Source organism: Biomphalaria glabrata, chromosome 11, assembly GCF_947242115.1.
Source record: "Biomphalaria glabrata chromosome 11, xgBioGlab47.1, whole genome shotgun sequence".
NCBI classification, from domain to species: domain Eukaryota; kingdom Metazoa; phylum Mollusca; class Gastropoda; family Planorbidae; genus Biomphalaria; species Biomphalaria glabrata.
In genome coordinates, this window is record NC_074721.1 from 21,531,370 (window position 1) to 21,553,715 (window position 22,346).

Sequence of the window (22,346 nt, forward strand, 5' to 3'; positions counted from 1 at the left end):
TCTGTGCTGTTCTGCAGTTACTTCTTTAAAGTCACAGTCCCGGGCCAGGCTTCGCAACTTTAGCATAAAGGACTCTACCGTTTGGCCCGGCTACTGTTTACATGTAGCAACCAAGTGTCTTGCAAAAATGTCATTCTTTACCTTAATATAAGTTGTCTTGAGTGTGTCTATGGCCATCAAATAGGACGATACATCACTGATGAGCATATAAACCGTAGCAGATACGTGATTCTTCAACAACTTTAGTTTCAAGTCTTCGTTAATACCCTTGATGGACGAAAGAAAATTCTTAAATGTGTCATACCAGTGAGTCCATTTTTCTGAGGCCTGAGGAGCATTAGGATTAATGTCCAACTCTTTCGGTCTGAGTAATTTATCCATTGTAGATTAAGGAATCCAACACTAATCCAGATACATAATTTTGTCGAATAAATTGTAATGAAACAACAAATACTAGTATACCAATAACATGGCTTTATTCGACAAAATTAGACAACAGTGAATGAAACCAGCACGTCTGGCATAACACTGATGCAGTCCTTACACACACACACACACTCGACATGACACACGCACTGGGCATGACCTTATGACACGCTGGACGCACGCAGAAAATCAACTCAGTTACACTACATAACTACTACCAAATGAAAGACAAAAAAGATAAAGACACATTCCTCGTTCCTAATGCTAGGACAAATTCGTACAAAAGCTTCTTCTTCCTTAGCGCTATTAGAGCATGAATTGGTGCCTGAGCTAGCCAGAAAAAACAATGAATTCAAACCTTTGGTTAACATGCATGAATAGGTTGAAATACAAATTTTAAGGTTAATTTTATTACGTAATGAAATCAATAGACTATCTTTTGTATTATCATGTGTCAAAGTAAAAAACTATCTGCGCAAAGTGTGATTCTTAAAATTAGATCTAGATCCTTTAGATCTTTTCTCATGTAAATATGGCCTAGAATACTCTTGACAGAGTAGAGCAGTTCAAAACCAACAAAACTATTCTAGCATCAACATAAATAATAATGAAATCCACATTGATCCATTTGCAAAACAGTCTTTACTAAAGTAAAAATTAGATTCATCTTTTGTGTCACAGATAAGTTTTATAAGAAAAAATATCTTCTCATTAACAACATGTACATATCGTACTGCAATGAAGAATCGAAGTTGACTGATCAATTTGTAAAGAAAATTGTGTAATTTGAAGTTTCCGTATACGTTGTTGCACACATCACTTGACATTTCATCTTTAAAAACCTCATTGGGATCTTAGTGCCTCTCTGTTGAAATGATTTCTCGTAAAGCTTGAATGATTACTTTTATCCACATGACGAGACTTTAGTTGTTTTGTTCACAAAAAACTCTGCCATTTCGTAAGAGGTCACTGCATTGCTTTTATTTAAATACTAGTCGACCAGCGGCGTAGCATACGCCGCTATAAATAAATAGTGTTTTAATAGTCGAACGTGTTTTTTCATTGCTTATAAAAATTGTAAAAATACTCTATGGATTTGTCCTTCTTGTCAGGATGCTTGCTATGTGTTCCTGAAGCCGACTTGGTTTCGTAGTCTCATTTGAAGAACATGTCTATCTTTTTATCAAAAAGCTCATGGAAATAAAACTAGCTATAGTGACGAGTTGACGACTTTGTCAATGTTTTTAACATTTACATATTAGTATTTGTACACAATTTTGTTTACTGGTTTACTGTAGGTGGAAAAACTATAATTTAAACAAGATTACAAAGAGAGTTTGTGTTACCACACAAACTCAGAGGCGGCCCCCGTGGGAGACGGATCCCTGTCGGATAAGCATATTCGCTGGTCGACGGAGGATGGCATCGAGCAGGGTATGAAACCGAGACCGTAGAGATAATCAGTCCTGCGCGCTAACCGCACGACCAGGCATTGCTCTTAATCTAATGACAAACTGGTTACAAACTAATAGCCTACTATTGATAATATACCTACACATTACGGAATGACAACTACCGGATATGTACAATATGTCAGAAGAGCGATTTTAGATAATCTTTTGGTATTGAATGAGGATGTAGATCTACCTAAATTAAACTACTAATTTAGCACTCTCAATAGATCTAAAATATATATTCGGGATAATGTAGATGTAATTTAGATAAGATTTATATAAAAACACTAGATAATCAATTTATAGACTAATTGCAATATGAAATATTAAAATAGTAGATTAGTTTTAGTATTTTTCTAGTTTTTTATTTTATAACATTGCAATATTGACATATTGACAATCTAGACTTTAGAAATAAAAATCTACACTTTAAGCCTAGAAATTAAAATTATAGATCTAGATCTAGTCTAAATCATGGCTGTCTGGTAGTGCGGTTTGCGCGCTGGACTGTCGTTTGGATTCATCGATGGTCCCAGGTTCAAACCCTGCGCGCTCCCATCCCCCGTCGTCCTACGGGAGGTTTGGACTACAACTCTGAAGGAACATCCGAAACATGTAAAACAACAAACATTCTAAACTAGACCAAGAAATTCTAGATCTTGATTCTATAATGATTTTAATTAGAACTTAAATCTAGATCAAGTTTTAAAAATCTAGCTCTAGTGTAAAAAAATCTAGATCTAGTGTAAAAAATCTAGATTAGATCTAAATCTAGCTATTATGTCTTTTTTAAAATGCGAGTCACATTACGAGGTTTAATAAACATTACTATACTTAGTTGCTTTAGCATTTAAAGAATTTATTCCATATGACGTCAAAGGAAAAAAATCCACTACGTCACACGGCCTAGTTAGACTAAAAAATATCATCTATATTAGCAGCTTCTCGAGGGATCATAGACATTGGTGCACCGAGTTTGTTCTTTTAGCATTTCATTTCATGGGCTAGTTAGACTTAATATATATATAAAAGGATTAAAGACGCTTTTTTTTTGTTTTGTCTGTCAGTCTGTCTGTCCGTCATGTTAATAGCGAGAAAAAAAAGACTAAAAGCTATTAAAAATCTGATTAAAATCTAATTTCCCTTCCAAAACATCGCATTAGTTTTAAGTTTCTATAATAGATTGTTCCGGATGTTTATATATTTATAGTGAGAGAAAATAAGAATTCCAGATTAATCAAATACCGTTAATTAAATTTGTGGGATGGTCTGTTATGAAAAATAGATGTACCATAGCCTTATGGAGAGATTTTCAAACCATACTTTGGTGTTTGGAAGTTGTTTTTCTTAAAAATCGGAGCATAATATTAACGACAATTAGATTTTCTAACGTTTTAGCTAGAAAGTTAAATGTAATGTAATAGTGAAGTGCGATTTTACATAAATAGAGTTAAACTATTTAAAAAAAAAATCCTTCGTAAATTAGAAAATTGTATGTTTTATTTATTAGAAGAGGGATTTCAAACATTTATTAGCGTTATTAGATTTTCCATATAAAATTCGGATCATTTTTGGCGACGATTTATAAGAAAATTAAGGTAATGTAGGTCAATTTCTTTTTCGAAACAAAATCCGGAACATTCTTTACCGATTAAACAACTTTTATTATGTTTCGGCAAGAAAATTAACTGTAAAATAAGTCTAAAAAGTGATTTTCAATAATCGTTTCTAGTAAATTACTTTCTTATTTTAAAATCCTGAATAACCTATTGTCGATATTTTTGAAAAAAATAAAATTATTTGACATAAATTTTGTTTTAAAAATTAAAATTCGGAACAAGTGATATTGATAAATAAACTATAGTGACCTAGTGTCAAAGAATATAAGTGTAATATTCAATTATGCGATTTCATTCAATCATTTGACATGATTTATTTTTTATAAAACAATATCCGGAACAACTTTATAGTTAATGAAATATAAATCAATAAAAATATTTTTATTTAGCATTTATATGCTATTTACATTAAAAAACCGGAACAATATATTAAAGATCATGTGTTTCTTGCAATGTTTAAGCATGGAAATAATATCTAAAAGGAAGAAGAGCCTCTAGTGTTATTTGTTAATTTAATCGTGATGGACAGACCGACCAACAGACAAAACTCACAAAAATAATCTTCTTTTATTCGGATGGGGGCACTAAACAAAAAATAAATAAAATCTGATTTTTAAAAAAAGTTTAAGGAATTGGTTTAGCATTGCACCATGTTGCGACGTTACGCTACTGCACGAAAGTCGCTGCATATAAAGTCCATTTTAAAAAATGTGCGTGATATTTACATACAAAGTGCATTATTAGCCTTTATAAACAAACAGAAATGTTTTCTTTTTTTTTAACAGCTAGTTGACTAGAAAAAACATTTTTAACTATTATTTATATTTGCTGTAAACATTTCCTGTACATTTTATAAATATATTTGACTTAGTGATACTAAAAATACATAAAAATTGTCCTTCTTTGTTAGCATATTGTAACATTGCCTCCCTTACATTTACGTAATTGTTTTAGAATTGGTGTATTTTTATGAAAAAATCGCTTGCATAATTAATTTTATCAATTAAACGGTTTGCTTTTAGAAAACCAAAAGTAGCCGTTGTACCTAAACTTTTTAAGCCGCATTTAATGATAAAATAATATTTTTCACATCTCTTTTAGTTTTCGAGATCTGAGTGTGACAGACGGACAGACGGACATTTTGCACAATCCTAATAGCGGCTTTTTCTCCTTACAGGGGCCGCTAAAAAAGTTTCTTATTTATTTATCTAATTATAAACTTTTTGGCGCGTAAAAATAAAAAATGAAAATAGACGTTCTTGCTTGCAGTTGAAAAAAGAAAAAGATAGGGAATTCCAGAAATCAAAATAAATAAAAAAATCTAACGTTTTTTTCTGTTCTTAAATTAGAAGCTGTCAAGGAACCCTGCATATCAGCCCTCTCGTTACTACTTTTTTTTTACGTCACTTTAATATATATATGTACCAGTATTATTCCATTGGCTCTTGATGACAAGTTGTCTACGATGATTCTCGCTCTTGGTGCGTGTAATTACTTTGAATGTATATTAATTAAACTAATGACAACAATGTCACAACACAAATGACCACATAATGAATACTCATAATAAAGTCAAACTCTCTAATTAAAACTAATATTTAATATTCTAAATAGGGCATCGATGGCCACTTTAAAATAATGTAATAAATGTAACGATAGATTGATGAAATGAATTGATAACTACAAACATATATTATGAATAACATAAAATTAATAACATAAGACAAGTGGCTTTAATACTATGTACTAATAAAACTATGATATCTGTTAACATAATAAACAATAAAGACATAATCAACAATACAGTAATTAATCACCCATGTCAATCAGACCACCACGGCTACTCCATCCTCCATGCACTGGACCCAGCGCCGCAGACTGCATCAGAGTTCAGTACCGCTGTCCATGTCATCTGATGTCAATCACTGCATGTCGTTCATTGTCTTGCTGACTACGTCACTGTCGCTAACATCTATTCTGTGTCTCTACGCTAGACTGCCACATGCTCAAGACTGCCACCCAGACTGCCATCTACCGCCTTCGGACTGTGACTGACATTGACTACGAACTGCCTGTCACTCAGGCTGTCACTAAGACTGCCACTAAGACTCACTAAGACTGTCACTCTAAATAGACAAATAATCAAAAAATCGCTAACAACTAGCTAAAGCGCCATTCTATTTAATCATAATCAACTAACATCTAAAGCTAGATATATAACTAATAAAATATTTCTTCTTACCCTGGTCCCTAAGAATTAGTTCCTACATGTTGTCTCTGGCAAACAACTCACACCTATTGGAGCCAAGATCGCGAGCCAGCCTCGGCGACTTGCTCCAGTGACAAGTCAAAAACTCGCTGTCAGAGTCACTCAAATTTATCACAGCATTAATTATTATTTTCCATTATTTATTTATTTTATTTTAATTATTTCCCCATCCTACCCCTAAATTCTTCACCCGCACCACCTTTTCCGCTCCAGGCTAGACTTAGTTGACCACATTGGAGATAGCTAGGCCACGTCTTTCGATTTATCTTCCCTTGACCGGGGCAAAGATACACACAGACTCTTTGATCTTATCGGCAGGATGTCTGACAGCCGCAGTGGACACCACCTTGTGTGGAATGCAAGTCACTCCCACCCCCTATCTCCTACGTCTCTCTTTGATCTAGGAGCTTACTCGAGTCAAAGCGCCTCTCGACGTACCAATGTGCGACTCCCATCTCAAGTCTAATTCACCCACGTGTAAGATAATTCTAAGCCTAGGACATTTCCTGTTTCCGCCCGCATTTTCCAGGCCTATATAAAGTAGATCCAAATCAACTCAGACCCTCTTATTTCTCTATCGCTGAGCTATCGAGTCTGAACTACTTCATTTACTCTTACTCCTAGAGGAATACCTGGTGGTAAGCCGAACTTAATCACAAGTTCCATCTTAATTACTTTTGTGCTATTTCCACTGGATATTATCATGTGTATTTTGCTTAGTTCATTTATATTTAATTAGTGCATTGTGTATTTCTCACTGGCGTAAGTAGAAAACATAAACATGTTCTATGTATTTATTTGTGTACTGCATTACCCTGTTAATGCTACGTTGCATCAATTGATAGTTGATGCAACTATGTATATATTTGTACATCTTATTTTATTTCCTTTATCTCGGTTGGCCGCCTTGATAATTTTACTGGCGCACTGATACTGCGTCTGGAAAAGAGAGATGAATTATCTCCCCTGTAATGAATTATCTCCCCTGTAGTCATTCTACTCTGACTAGAGTTGCGCCGCTTGAACGGACACCCTCTCCATTCAAGCGCGCTCCATTGTTCTCGACCGACGGTCATGTGTAAACAAACCGTTTTGGTCGCTGACCACCGCCCAATTCAACCCCCCCCCCCTTTCTTTCTCTATCCACATGTGTTGTTTATTTGAGATTATTATTTCCCCTTCTATGTACATTTTTATATTATTATTTCCCCTTTTATGTGCATTTCTATATTGCTACTATCTGCCATCTATTTTTTAAATCCCATTTGTCATCATCTCCCCATTGTGCTCTAAAGCCATTTTATCAATTTGACGAATGCACCTCAGTCGAGGGCATCGATAAGATGCATGAGAGACATGTCCTAACTTGTCTTTATTTATCCGAAGCCTCCCTCAGGTGTCTGCCTACTTACCTGCCTATTTATGAGCTTAGTGCTATTCAGCACTGCACTTGCCTACTGAGATCTACTCAACTCTACTACTTGGCGCTATCGGCCTTGCCCGCCTATTTGACAGCCAACCTGTCAACCTATTAGGTGCGACGTCCCTATAGACTCAGGTCTGTGCGACACGTCATAGCTACGCCAACCCTCTGCAACTCACTGGACATATCCTGTCAACTACGCTGCCCACGGCAGATCAGCTCTGCCCGCAGTAACCTTGTGCCCACGGTAGCCGGCCACCCGCCCTACTGTGCCCACTACAGATATTAGAACTTGGGATTGAGACTCCACAAGAACTATATCTCCAGCTGCGACATCAACAGGACAACCAGCTAAGTCAGAGGACAAAGTGACATACTCTCTTATTAAGTGCAAAAGTGATGATTAAATCTAGTATAATTTAGAGATAGATGCAAACCCTCCCCCTTTTCATTCTTATATGTATATTTATGTAAATAAATATTCTTCATTTTTAACTTTTGTATTTATCTTTCATTGCTTGTCTCGTTGCGTGTCTGCTCCCGATTCATATGCTGATAGGTTTGTGTGTGATAGCATTAAAAATAATCATCCCCTAGGCATAAAACGCGCCAAACACACGTCACATTTCCCCACCTGTCACAGCTCCCAATGTCTGTATGTGTCGTTCACCCGAAAACGCCTGGCACACGACACACGCCCCTGCTAACACTACATGGCGCTGTGTCCCGACTGCCCCAAAACTCTACTCTATATAGGCTGAGACCCTAACCCACGCCTAAACTAACGCTACTAAATCATCCGTGTCTGTCCCATCCTACGGGTATCGAGTCGCCATACCAGGTATAAATCTAAGTGTCACACTATTCCTACCCTTTGTCTGTACTCTGTCAAGTCTGTCGGTGAGCCGTGGAAACACCTTACAAAATAATTAACTTTGCTCACACACACACACATATCTGTGACAGAAGCAAGTTAACTATAATGTGTCTATCTTTATTTAGCCAGCGTCAACTTTGAAGGATTATTTCATTCGTTTTGTTTCTAACAAGCTCAATTTCTTATTTCACCTCTGCCTGCCCCTTTTGTGTCCAGCGCCCCCTTTGGCTCCCAGCACCCCCAATTTTCGTGAATTCGCCTTCCTGTTTTAAAATGCGGGAGTAGTGAAGTACGAGTCATATTGTTATGTAAAATCAACTTTAAATTCAAGTAAAACTGGTTGAATTTTCTATATTTTTAATATATTTATATATACTATCATAACCATACAATATTTTTTTTCTTTGCGGATTTGAAATACTTTTAGATGCCACCCTTTATTTAGATTTTCAGAAATTGATCTGCAATATTGGTATGATGTTGTTTCCATATTCGACGGTACAAACACAGCAGCACCAAGGATTGCAGTTTTTAATTCAGGAGAAAATCAGAAAAACGTTTTTATCAGATCTACTCAAAGCAATGTATTCATTTTATTTGAAACGGATAGCAATGGTATAGGAACTGGTTTTTCTGGTACATTTCAAGTTGAAGGTAACAATTAACAATATTTTACTACTATTTCGTTTCTTAATGATATAATGTAAACAAGGTGACAAAGAAAGTTTGTGTGGAAACACAAACTCAGAATCGGCCTCCGAGCTTAGACAGGTAAAAAGGCAGATTTCAATATTTCCAAAAAGAATATCAGAAACTATAAACTAAAATTTATCAACAACTACAACACTCTCGACAACTACAACCCTACGTCCTATCAACAACTACAACCCTATCTCCTATCAACAACAACAACCTTATCTCCTATCAATAACTACAACCCTATCTCCTATCAACAACTACAACCTTATGTCCTATCAACAGCAACAACCCTATCTCCCATCAACAACAACAACCCTATCTCCCATCAACAACAACCCTATCTCCTATCAACAAAAACAACCCTATCTCCTATCAACAACAACAACCCTATGTTTTATCGACAATTACAACCATATCTCCTATCAAAAAGAACAACCCTATCTCCAGGGGCAAACTGGCTATATGGGCATTCGGGCAAATGCCCGGTGAGCCGGTACCTAAATGGGCCGGTAGGTCACCGAAAGGGCCGCATGGATGCCACTATGCCACGTATTAAATTGTTAAAGGATTTTTCATATTCTCTTCTAAAAGTGACCCTTTGAACGTCGTTTAAAGAAAACTTTCCGAAAAAATGTAATAGCTTACATCCGTAGACAGTCCTACTAGTAAGCCATGACCCTTTAAGGCCGACACGTTTAGCGAATAAAAAGCAATATATGGCCTGCATTTCTCATAAAGATATTGAGCATGTTACAGTTATCGATACATTATCATACTTAACAATGATTTGAGAACAGACAGACATAGAATTGGATGCCCATCATATTATATACAGATTTTTGGGCCGGATTGTATAGACGTGCCCGGGCCGATTTTGACATCCAGTCCGCCCCTGCTTATCCCCTATCAACAACAACAACCCTATCTCCTATCAACAACAACAACCCTATCTCCTATCAACAACTACAACCCTATGTCCTATCGACAATTACAACCCTATGTCCTATCAACAACAACAACCCTATCTCCTATTAACAACTACAACCCTATCTCCTATCAACAACTACAACCCTATCTCCTATCAACAACTACAACCCTATCTCCTATCAACAACTACAACCCTATCTCCTATCAACAACTACAACCCTATCTCCTATCAACAACTACAACCCTATGTCCTATCAACAACTACAACCCTAGGTCCTATCAACAACTACAACCCTAGGTCCTATCAACAACTACAACCCTAGGTCCTATCAACAACTACAACCCTAGGTCCTATCAACAACTACAACTATATGTCCGACGATACAAAAAGAAGAGACGTGCTCGTGTTGAACATTTTGCCTATAATGTTGTAGTGTTAGTCCGACAAACAACTTCATACCAAGAAATACGGAGATTTGTTAATGTTATTATTATTCATCTCATCTCAGCCTTTGGTTCCTTCTGAGGCATATGTCACTAGCCAGCTTCCTCCAGGCGTCTTGATTCTGGGCAAGTCTCTCCAACTGTCCCCATGTCTTGCCCATCGGCTTCCAAAGCAAGGCGCCATGTACAATACATAGTTATTATTAGTATAATGTTATTATTCAAATGAATTCAGTGAGCAGATAGTTATAAAGATGCAAAAAACATCTGCAAAAAAATATGCACCCTGAAACAGAAAGCCATTCAATGTGACACCTGCGATGAATGGTACCATGCATCATGTCTCCATATGAATACACCTGTGTATTATGCCTTAGGCAACAAAGACGCATCATGGCACTGTGTACCGTGTGGGTTACCTCAGTTTACATCAGGACTGTTTGATTCCTTTGATGCAGACACTTCTAACCCATACAACATCCTAAACACCATCCCGAACCAAACTCACCAACCACTAGCCAGATCCACTCCTGTTAAACCTAAATCTACTAAAATTAATACAACAGCCTCACTAAACAAGCCTACTAAAGAAGTAATACCAAAATACCTTAAAACCTTAGTTATAAATTTTCAAAGCATTAGGAACAAAACAGCAGACTTAGAAATTTTATTAGAATGTGAGAAACCAGACATAATTGCAGGAACAGAAACTTGGCTGCATCCTGAAATTTATAATGCAGAAATTTTCAATAGTAATTATGAAATTTTTAGAAAAGATAGGGCTGATAATCATGAAGGAGTTCTTTTAGCAATAAAAAACACTCTTATAGCAGAAGAAATTACCTTACCTAACTCAAAAAATGTAGAATCAACATTTTGTAAAATTAATACCACCTCAACACCCCTAATAATAGGCAGCATTTACAGACCACCAAATTCTAGTTTAGAATACATGCAGGAACTATGTAATCAGATTACTACACTTAAAGAGACAAATAAAAATGCAGTTTTTTTGGATTATGGGTGATTTCAACCTACCTGATATAAATTGGAAAACACTAACTATAGATAAACACCAAAACCTTAAGGACATAAATGAGCTTTTCATAGAAACTTTACACAACCTAAGTTTAGATCAAATCATTAAAAAGCCAACTAGATTAAACAACACATTAGATCTCTTCTTAACCAACAGACCTGGATTAGTAGTTGATTATGAAATTATCCCTGGTCTATTAGACCATGAGATCATAAAAATACACAGTCAGATAAAAGCAGTAGCCAATACAAAACCCAAAAGAAAAATCTTACTCTGGAATAAATGTAACCTGACACAACTACACCAAGCTGCACTAAACTTTCAACAAACATTCTTATTAGAAAAAGACATTAACCAACCAGTCGATGACCTCTGGAATTTCATTAAAAACCATCTTAAAAGCATTATAGAAAATCATATACCAACTAAATACACATCAAACAAAATAAATAAATGCTGGTTTAATAATAGACTAAAGAAGCTTTGTAAACAGAAGGTAAACCTATATACAAAATTTAAAGAAACTAATGCAGAAAGAGTTTACAAAAAGTATATAAAAATTAAACACTTAACCCAAAAAGTAAGCAGACAGCTGCAGAGTGAATACATAAACAATGTAATATCTAAAGATAACAACAAAAACCTATGGTCATACATTAAGTCTAAGAAAATGGAAACAACAGGCATAGCGCCATTAAAAGATGAACATAACATAATACACAATGATAATGAAACTAAAGCAAACATCCTAAACAAATACTTTGCACCAGCATTCTCAGCCCCAGGAGACAAAGACATATTACTGAATTTGAACCAAGTAAACAACACAGAAGATATAGTAGTACAAGAAAATGGAATTCAAAAACTATTAGCCAACACCAAACCAAATAAAGCTTCTGGACCTGATGGTATTCCAGCTAGATTACTCAAAGAACTAAGCAATGAGCTAGCCCCAGTGTTCAAAATACTCTTTCAGGCTTCACTTAACCAGGGCAGAGTACCAAAGGACTGGAAAGAAGCTAATGTCACCCCCCTATTTAAAAAAGGAGAAAAATCTGACCCAGGAAACTACAGACCAGTATCACTTACCAGCATCACATGTAAAATCCTAGAACACATAATATGTAGCAACATCATAAACCACTTAGACAAACATAATGTCCTCACACCATACCAACATGGCTTTAGGAAATATAGATCATGTGAAACACAACTAATAGGACTAATTGATGATTTTTCAAAAGGTTTAGATAATAGTGAACAAATAGATGCTATCTTACTAGATTTTTCTAAGGCTTTTGACAAAGTTCACCACCATAGTTTGCTTAAAAAATTAAAATATTTCGGCATTAATGGTCCACTGCATCAGTGGATTAAAGATTTTCTGATAGGGAGAGAACAAACTGTAATAATAAATGGCTCTAAATCAACACCGATAACAGTAAACTCAGGTGTACCTCAAGGAACAGTCTTGGTTCCACTACTATCTTTAATTTACATAAATGATTTACCAAATTGCATTAGTTCAGGAACAAAAGTCAGATTATTTGCAGACGATTGCATAATATATAGAACAATAAAAACAACACAAGACACAGATATTTTACAAAGAAAATTAGATGAATTACAGAAATGGTAATAAAATTGGAGCATGTCTTTCCACCCAGAAAAATGTCAGTTGTTAAGAGTAACAAAAAAACTAAAACAAATTAATTCCACTTATCTTATTCATGGCAAACCAGTAACACAGACTAAAAACGCAAAATACCTAGGTGTGATAATAAATGAAAAACTATCATGGAATCCACATATTGATGAAACTACTAAAAAATCAAACAAAGCATTAGGATTTATTAAAAGAAATTTCTATAAATCAAATAAGAACATAAAACTAAAATGTTATTTAACCTTGGTTAGGCCAATAATAGAATATGCATCCTCCTTTTGGGACCCCTCAACTCAAGAAAACATTAAGAAACTGGAACAGACACAAAATAGAGCAGTGAGATTCATAACAAACGAATATTCACATTTGACTAGAGTAACACCTTTAGTAAAATCACTAAATTTAGAAAGCCTCCAGGACAGAAGGCTCAAAAGTAAAGTAGCAATCATACATAAAACACTGAACCATAATCTTCAAATACAAAAACAAAATTTAATAAAATACTCTGAAAGACACAAAGATAAAGGCACATTCCTCGTCCCATATGCTAGGACAAATTTGTACAAATACTCCTTCTTCCCTAGTGCTATTAGAGCATGGCCAGGAAAACCAGTGACTTGGCAGAATTTAAGTCATTGGTTAATATGCATGACTAAATGCATGACGCGTAGGACGTAATCATCTTCTTTTTTGAAGTAACGTCTGTATTATATAAGATTATATAAGATAAGATAAAGATATAGTTCAATGTGAAACTGGCGAAACTGATGTTATTGATTAATACTCTAATTGGTTTTATTATAAAGGGATATTCTCTCATTCAAAAGCCTCTACTAAGAAACGTTTCCCTTTTGTTAAATGTATTGCTTTGGTCATCATGCACTGCACTTCACATGTATAATATGAAACACTACTTATTAATTATTGTTTTAAATTATATTCCACTTATATGAATATTACATAGATTTATTCTCTTGTAATACAAAGGTAAACATTTTGTTTAAAATCTAATTTTGTAACAATTTAGAAAAAAGTTTTTCGACAAAAATAAAAAACATTTGGCTAGTAATGTGTTCATATTATACAATTAGACCCTCAGAATAGGAGGCTCAACGTAAAGTAGCAATTATACATAAAACACTAAACCATAAAATCTAAAAACAAAATCTAATAAAATACTCAGAAAGACACACAAAAAGATATAGGCACATTTCACATTCCAAATGATAAAACAAATTTGTACAAATTATCCTTCTTTCCTAGTGCTATTAAAGCATTGAATGGGTTGTCTGAGTCAGCCAGGAAAACCAACATGCATGATTAGATGCATAACGCGTAGAACGTAATCATCTGTAGGTGAAAGACGCTTCTAGCGCCTCAAACTAATGAAGAGTTACTTGACGTCAACAATTCTGAGCGTGAGCTATGTTGAAACAAAATTTTAATAATATAATGTATGACTTCGCTACACGCAAGGCTCGTAAAATAATTCTGTACGTAGTAAAAAAAATAAATGCATAGACGAATATATTTTCTAATACAAACTCTTAATTTTTACTTATTGTGCCCTGGGCCCTGCGCAATCCGTTTCGCATAGGGCCCCGAAGTGGTTAAGTCCGGTCCTGCTATTTAGTGACAGGTGAATACTACTTCTTCTCCCCCCCCCCCTATGCTTTATTATTACTACATAAGTGATTTACCGTCCACCCAAATTAAAAAAAGTATTTCAGCCTTTTGAAATTGAAGTTATTCACTTTTTAGCGGCCCCGTAAGGTTTGTGCAAAATGTCCGTCTGTCCGTCTGTCTGTCTGTCCGTCTGTCCGTCTGTCCGTAAGGGGAAAAAGCCGCTATTAGGTTTGTGTAAAATGTCCGTCTGTCCGTCTGTCTGTCTGTTCGTCTGTCCGTCTGTCCGCCTGTCACACTCAGATCTCGAAAACTAGAAGAGATATGAAAAATATTATTTCATCATTAAATGCGGCTTGAAAAGTTTAGGTGCAACGGCTACTTTTGGTTTTCTAAAAGCAAACCGTTTAATTGATAAAATTAATTATGCAAGCGATTTTTTCATAAAAATACACCAATTCTAAAACAATTACGTAAATGTAAGGGAGGCAATGTTACAATATGCTAACAAAGATGGACAATTTTTGTGTATTTTCAGTATCACTAAGTCAAATATATATTTAAAATGTACAGGAAATGTTTACAACAAATATAAATAATAGTTAAACATGTTTTTTCTGGTCAACTAGCTGCTAAAATTAAAAGAAAACATTTCTGTTTGTTTATAAAGGCTAATAATGTTTTTTTTTTATATCAAGATGACGGACAGACCGACTGACAGACAAAAACAATGCGGCTTTGATCCTCTTTAAATAACTTCTATTAGAACTCAGTGCACTAATGTCTATGAACCCTCGTTAAATATCTCGTGTAAATAAAGAAATTTTTTTATGGTAACGGTACTAGCCTATTGTGAGGTAATGGAATATTTTTTTTCTTTGACGTCATATGAATGGACTCTTTAAATGTAAAGCACTCTGTGCACCAATGTCTATTAACCCTCGAAAAATTGCTCGTATTGATGAAAACATATTTTAGTCTAACTAAGCCGTGTGACGTATTGTTTTTTTTTTCCTTTGACGTCATATGGAATGAATTCTTTAAATGATATGCTAAAAGAACGCACTTGGTGCACCAATGTCTATGAACACTCGATAAATGGCTCGTATTGATGAAGGTGATTTTAGTCTAGCTAGGCCGTGTGACGGTTTTTTTTTTTCCTTTGACGTCATATGGAATGAATTCTTTAAATGAAATGCTAAAAGAACACACTCGGTGCACCAATGTCTATGAACAATCGATAAATGGCTCGTAATGATGAAGGCGATTTTTATTCTAGCTAGGCCGAGTGACGTAGTGTTTTTTTCCTTTGACGTCATATGGAATGAATTCTTTAAATGAAATGCTTAAAGAACGCACTCGGTGCACCAAAGTCTATGAACACTCGATAAATGGCTCGTATTGATGAAGGCGATTTTTAGTCTTGCTAGGCCGTGTGACGTAGTGTTTTTTTTCCCCTCTGACGTTATATGGAATTAATTCTTCAAATGAAATGAAAAAAGAACTCGGTATAGTAATGTTTATTAAGCCTCGTTATGTGACTCGCGTTTAAAAAAGGAATGATATCTTGATTTAGATCTAATCTAGATTTTTTAAACTAGATCTAGATTTTTATTACAGTGTATCTAGATCTGGATTTATATTCTAATTAAAATTATTTTAGAGTCTAGATCTAGAATTTCTAGATCTAGTTTAGACTAAAATAGACTAGATTAAGATGTAGAATTTCAATTTCTAAACTTAAAGTGTAAAAAAAAAGTGTAGATTTTCATTTCCAAACGTTTTGATCAATATTGCAATGTTATAATATACTAAAACTAATCTAATATTTTTAATTTAATTTAAATTTAAATTTACGCAAATGAATCTTTGAAACATTATTACTTTTGACCATCAAAATTAAATCACCTCTTGAATATTATTTGCGAATATGCAGATCCGACAGGGATCTGACTTTGACGGGGGCCGCCTCTGAGTTTGTGTAACACAAACTCTCTTTGTAATCTTGTTTATGTGTAGTGTTAAGAGATTGGCGTGTCCACTCTAGGTATAATAAATATAGATGAATTTTGCTTTAAAAAATTTAAAGTTCATAAGAGATTTTAAAGTGTAAGTGGAGCAAATAAAAAAAAAAGTTTGTACCAACACATTTTGTCTGTAAGGTACAATTTTTGTACACTTTATTTCTCCGACATCCATTATCAGATAGAGTTGAAACTTTCCACAATTATTTATTTTACCTAAGAAAACTTGAATCAATTACAAATTAATTAAGTCACATTTGTTCTCCTTCTTCCTCGTTCTCATTTGTACACCGTTGCGTTCAGATGACTAGACCAACATATGAGATGAACTCACTGGCGGATCCAGGGGGGGAGCGGTAGGGGCGATCTCCCCCCCCCCCCACTCGGCGGACGATTTTTAGTATAGAATTAACACAATTTGTATACGAATTTATTACTTATGTTAATAATATATACTAATTATTTATATTTCAACCTATTTTTAGATTATTTCGCCCCCCCCCCCCCTATAGTTTGTTGGTCGATATGGTGGGGTCGGGAGGGGGCGATGGCATCAATTCCGCCCCCCCCCATAAACTTTCGAGTGTGGGGAGGTCCAATTTATATGTAGAAATCACAGCTTGCTAACAGAATCGATTGAATATCTAAATGATTAAAACTTGTTATTGGTATTTTAACCGATCTTTATATTATGTCGTTCCCCTGTTTGCCGATGGGGTGGGGAGCGAATACATCTACTGCCCTTCCCACCTAAAACCTTTGAGTGGGGGGGGCGGTACTACTTTTATGGAGAAATCATAGTTTGTGAATACAATTAGTTGAATTAATATATAAATTTTATATTATGTCGCTCTCCTTCAGGTATTTTTTCCAATTCGGTGGGGTAGGGGGGGAAGGCGATTGCATGTACTGCCCTCCTAACTCTAGCCCTCTGAGTGGGGGGGGGCGGTCCTATTTTTATGGAGAAATCATTGTATGTGAACAAAATTAGTTGAATATGTATATAATAAAAACTACGTGAACCCATTGTATATTATGTCGCACCACTCTCTAATCTAAAATTTATCATTAGTAAATATAAAATGAAAAAGGGTAACATGCAATCACCTTCCCCCCATCGGACAAACTAATAATAATATAATATAATTTATACAAGCTATAAAATTAAATTCATATATCGAGTCGCCTCAACCCTATTCTTTAATGCCAAATGCAATCATTATCAGAAATTATAAAAAGGAGTGAGGATTAATCATGTTCGCTCTATCGCCTCCTCCCCTTTCCAGACAGAGTTTATGTAATTTCATATGAGTTTATCTTAATTATTTTAAGAAAGACTTCGCTTTGGAAAATTTAGAATTCAAACGAAATTTTTCAGTATAAGAGTCTCGATTGAGATGAAATCTAAACCCAAATATCTTTTCCTAGTCGCCTTTTTACAACCTTTACTCAATCTGATATTTTTCTAGTTAAATAGGTTTTGGACTATAACTCACAATTTATGCTTGAATTTTATTGAATATTATTAATCGAGTCATTTTTTTTCGGCGGCGATCCTCAAAGCCTTAATCTAAAGATGTGGGGTATCTTACCTTTTCAAGGAACAAATCGGTTTTATTTGCATTGTATTAAGGGCCTATAAATTTATATTAGAATATTTTTCAACATTATTCAAAGGGTTCTTTAAAATAGGATGAATAATGAGCTTTAGGTCAGGAGAATGCGTTTCTTCAGTGAAGAATGCAAGAAAACGCTTTTAGCGTCGGGGCCTCGCCCCGAACCCCACTGACAAATAATGAGCTGTAGATGTAAGAAAGATGCCTTTCATCAGTGAAGAATGCAAGAAATCGCTTTTGGCGTCGGGGCTTCGTCCCGAGCCCCACTGATAAATAATGAGCTGTAGATGTCAGAAGAATGCGTTTCTGCAGTGAAAAATGCAAGAAAACGAACCCCACTGAGGAATCTTACAACACTCTCCCAGACCCCCAAAGCCTCAACATTACTTTTTTTTTGCCTAAATCCCACTTCTGACACCAATTGTTGTAACTCTCTAAGGTAGGCACTCAACTAAAGACAGGTCGGCAATAGTAAACGATGTATTTATTTAGTATAACTAGTATAAGCTTCAACAAATAGTAATAGTTACTAGTTAGACTTGGACGTCTGCTATAAAGTCACAGGGAGTAATATGTCTTAAGTTCTAAGAGTCCTACTTCATACCAGAACACAGAACAGACCACCGACACACTTCCCAGTGTCGCTCCAGGTCTCCCACACAGTTTCCTAGTATCACACAGGACAGCACTCAGCACCAGACTGTTCAAACTCCCATGACTTTTAGCCGGCTCACAACAGTCCTTTTTTCTGTCTCAATATGTCTTTCACTAGTCGTGTTCAGTAGTGCTCAGATGCGCACCATTAGTGTAGCGCGGGAGCGTGGTTACAAAAATATATATGCTGTACGCACGTTTATGCACAGGGTTAGGGTTTACTCGGCGTTAGGGTTAGCGTTTGGAAAAAAATCGCCCCCCCTTTCCAAAGTTCTGGATCCGCTAGTGGATGAACTGCGCAGTTGTTTTCAAATCAAGGCACTCTCCGTAGACTTTACTTTCTATTTGGGGTGTTTTGGGGCCAGTGTCTTGTACGGACCTCATGGTAAAGAGAACAGTTTCGAAGTATATGATTAACATTCTCTGGTGACACTCCACATGGGCAGATTTCACTGGTTCCAATTTTGAGCTTCCGGTACATATGTTGTCTCATTCTGTTGTGTCTGGTCCTAAGTCGTAAGATTAGATGTTGATCTTGTTGGGATAGCTAATAATAGGTGTCATCTTTCTTGTGATTCGGAAAAGAGCTTGCCAATTTTTCGTTTATTTTATTTACTATTAGTTTCTTCATTTCTTCTGGATATAGTGCAATGTTTAATTGTTAGTTTTGTTCTTCCACTCTTGGCGAGTGTGTCAGCCTTCTCATTTCCAAGTTTCTCAAGCTTTGCAGGATTGTTTTTGCAACGGTTAGAAAGACAATCTTACTGTGTGCTTCCCTTTCTGCTCTGTGGCTGTCAGAGAGCTCTCTAGTTGCAATGTATTTTTCTAGTTTTTGTGGTGGCTTTATGAGATGAGCCATCCGTGTAAAATCTGATCCACAGATTGCTAGGATAATGAGTTTTTAGAAATGAGTTCTCTATTTCCTTGAGCTCTGTTGGAATGTAGTCAAATTTTTGGGTTATATTTTCAATAAGGTCTTTTATAGTAGCAAGCGAGCTTTCGTCCCAGGGTGGAGATTCACTATGATGTATCAATCATATATCGTGGATTCCAGAGTTATTTTTTTCAAGTTGGTGTTTCTTTTTTATGTCCAGAGACTCCTGTATGAAATTAGTCATTTTGAGTTCTGTTTCATGTGTACCAGTTTTGTGGTTTTTAGCTTTGAGTGATAGCCTCTCCAGGTTTCTAATTTAGTGAATTGGGAAAGGATTTTTATTTCTCATATTTCCTCTAGAGAGACCAGGGCAGCGGTTTCCTCTATGGCTCTTATGGTGGTTGTTTTAATCGCTCCTGTCATCATCCTTAGACAAAGGTTTTGAACATTGTCTCCTTTTTTTAAAGTTCGTTTGGGCTGCTGAGCCTCATGCTGTGGCACCATATTCTGGAACAGGTCTTGCGTAACTGGTAAAGGTCTTTTCAGGATATTGTGATTAGCTCCCCGATCTGTGCCAGCTATTTTTTTATAAGATATAGTCTCTGGATGCGTTTACTCTGTGTTTTATCTATTTGAGTTTTCAATGTTAATCTCGGGTCATAGGTGACTCTTAAGATATGTAAGGCTGTAATTTTTTTCTAAAGCTTCCTTATCTAATGTTAAGTTTATTGTTTGTTGTTTTGTTGACTGTGTTGGTATATGTTGTCTTTTTTTTTTTTGTGCTGATGGACATGCCCCAGTCTTTGTCCCATTTGTTGAGTTTATTGAGAGCATCTTATAATGGGGTGACTGCCTGGTTGTGCGGTTTGCGCGCTGGACTGTCGTTTGGATTTATAGATGGTCCCGGGTTCAAACACTGCCCGTTTCTATCCCCCGTCGTCCTCCTGGAGGTTAGGACTAAGAAGTAAACTATCTTCAACTCTGAAGGAACATCCGAAACATGTCAAACATTTTATAAAGATTTTTACAAATCGAAATTTTGATGTTCCTACATATTCTTCTGTGCTAATTAAGGCAAGGTCATTTGCATTCATGCTGCTTTTAATTTTTCTAGGTAGGTTTTGATTTAGATCGTTTATGAATATTTGGAAAAGTGTTGGGAAGAGGACTCCTCATTGGGGGACTTCATTTTTTATACCCACAGTGTGACTTCTTTGCCCTTCCATGCAAACTAAAGCTTTTCGATTATTTAGATAATTACTTTATCCAGTTGTATATTCTGTGGGATATGTGATGGTGGATTAGCTTGATTTAGAGACCTTGTTCCCAGACTTTGTCAACTGCTTTTCCCAAGTCGACCCACACAATTGTTGTTGGTTTCTTTTCTTGAAAGTCATCTTCTATTTCTTGTGTGATGAAGGCGATTTGATTTTCTGTTGATCTTTCTTTTCTAAAGCCAGCCTGGGCTTCAGAGAGTAGGTTATTAGACTCAATGATCCAAGTCTGTCATTCACCATTCTTTCCATAAGTTTGCAAGTACAGCTAGTGAAGCTAATGGGACTGTAGCTATCCAGTTATTTCTTTGTTGGCCATGCTATAGGGCTATAGGGATCATAATGGCTTTTTTCCAGATGTTTGGGATTATGCCCGATTTCCAGCTAGCATTAAATATTTGTAGCAGCTTTCATATGGCTCGAGAACCCAAGTGAATAAGCATGTCATTAAAATTATATCTCAGCCCTGGTCTTGATTTGAGGACTTTGATGGTTTCATCTAGTTCCTTCATTTTAAGGTTTGTGGTCATTCCTAAGGAGTAAGCTGGTTTTTTATCTTTATTTTTAGCGGCCCCCGTAAGGGGAAAAAGCCGCTATTAGGTTTGTGCAAAATGTCCGTCTGTCCGTCTGTCCGTCTGTCTGTCTGTCCGTCTGTCCGTCTGTCCGTCTGTCACACTCAGATCTCGAAAACTAGAAGAGATATGAAAAATATTATTTCATCATTAAATCCAGCTTGAAAAGTTTAGGTGCAACGGCTACTTTTGGTTTTCTAAAAGCAAACCGTTTAATTTATAAAATTAATTATGCAAGCGATTTTTTCAGAAAAATACACCAATTCTAAAACAATTAGGTAAATGTAAGGGAGGCAATGTTACAATATGCTAACAAAGATGGACAATTTTTGTGTATTTTCAGTATCACTAAGTCAAATATATTGATAAAATGTGCAAGAAATGTTTACAACAAATATAAATAATAGTTAAAGGTGTTTTTTCTGGTCAACTAGCTGCTAAAATTAAAAGAAAACATTTCTGTTTGTTTATAAAGGCTAATAATGCCTTTTGTATGTAAATATCACGCACATTTTTTTAAATGGTCTTTTTATGCAGCGACTTTCGTGCAGTAGCGTAAAGTCGTAACATGTCAAGGTGCTAAACCAATTCCTTAAACTTTTTTAAAAAATCAGATTTTATTTATTTTTTGTTTAGTGCCCCCATCCAAATAAAAGAAGATTATTTTTGTGCGTTTTGTCTGTTGGTCGGTCAGTCCGTCACGATTAGATTAACAAATAACACTAGAGGCTATTGTAAATCTGATTTAACCTTTAATTTTTCATTCAGAAATATTGCAATAGTTTTAAGTATTTATAATAGATTGTTCCGAATGTTTTGTGAAAAAAAAAATCAATGCCAATGAATATTTGTTTGCTCTTCTAACT

At 35.5% G+C, this 22,346-nt stretch overlaps 1 protein-coding gene across 1 annotated transcript in view; it reads left to right on the forward strand.

The window, feature by feature from the left end:
- LOC106079337 (uncharacterized) overlaps nucleotides 1-22,346 on the forward strand; it is a 141,602-nt gene that overhangs the window by 18,818 nt on the left and 100,438 nt on the right. The window contains exon 8 of the mRNA XM_056045505.1: nucleotides 8,514-8,722. Coding sequence (XP_055901480.1) covers nucleotides 8,514-8,722 — 209 coding nt within the window. The remainder of the gene's footprint in view (nucleotides 1-8,513; nucleotides 8,723-22,346) is intronic.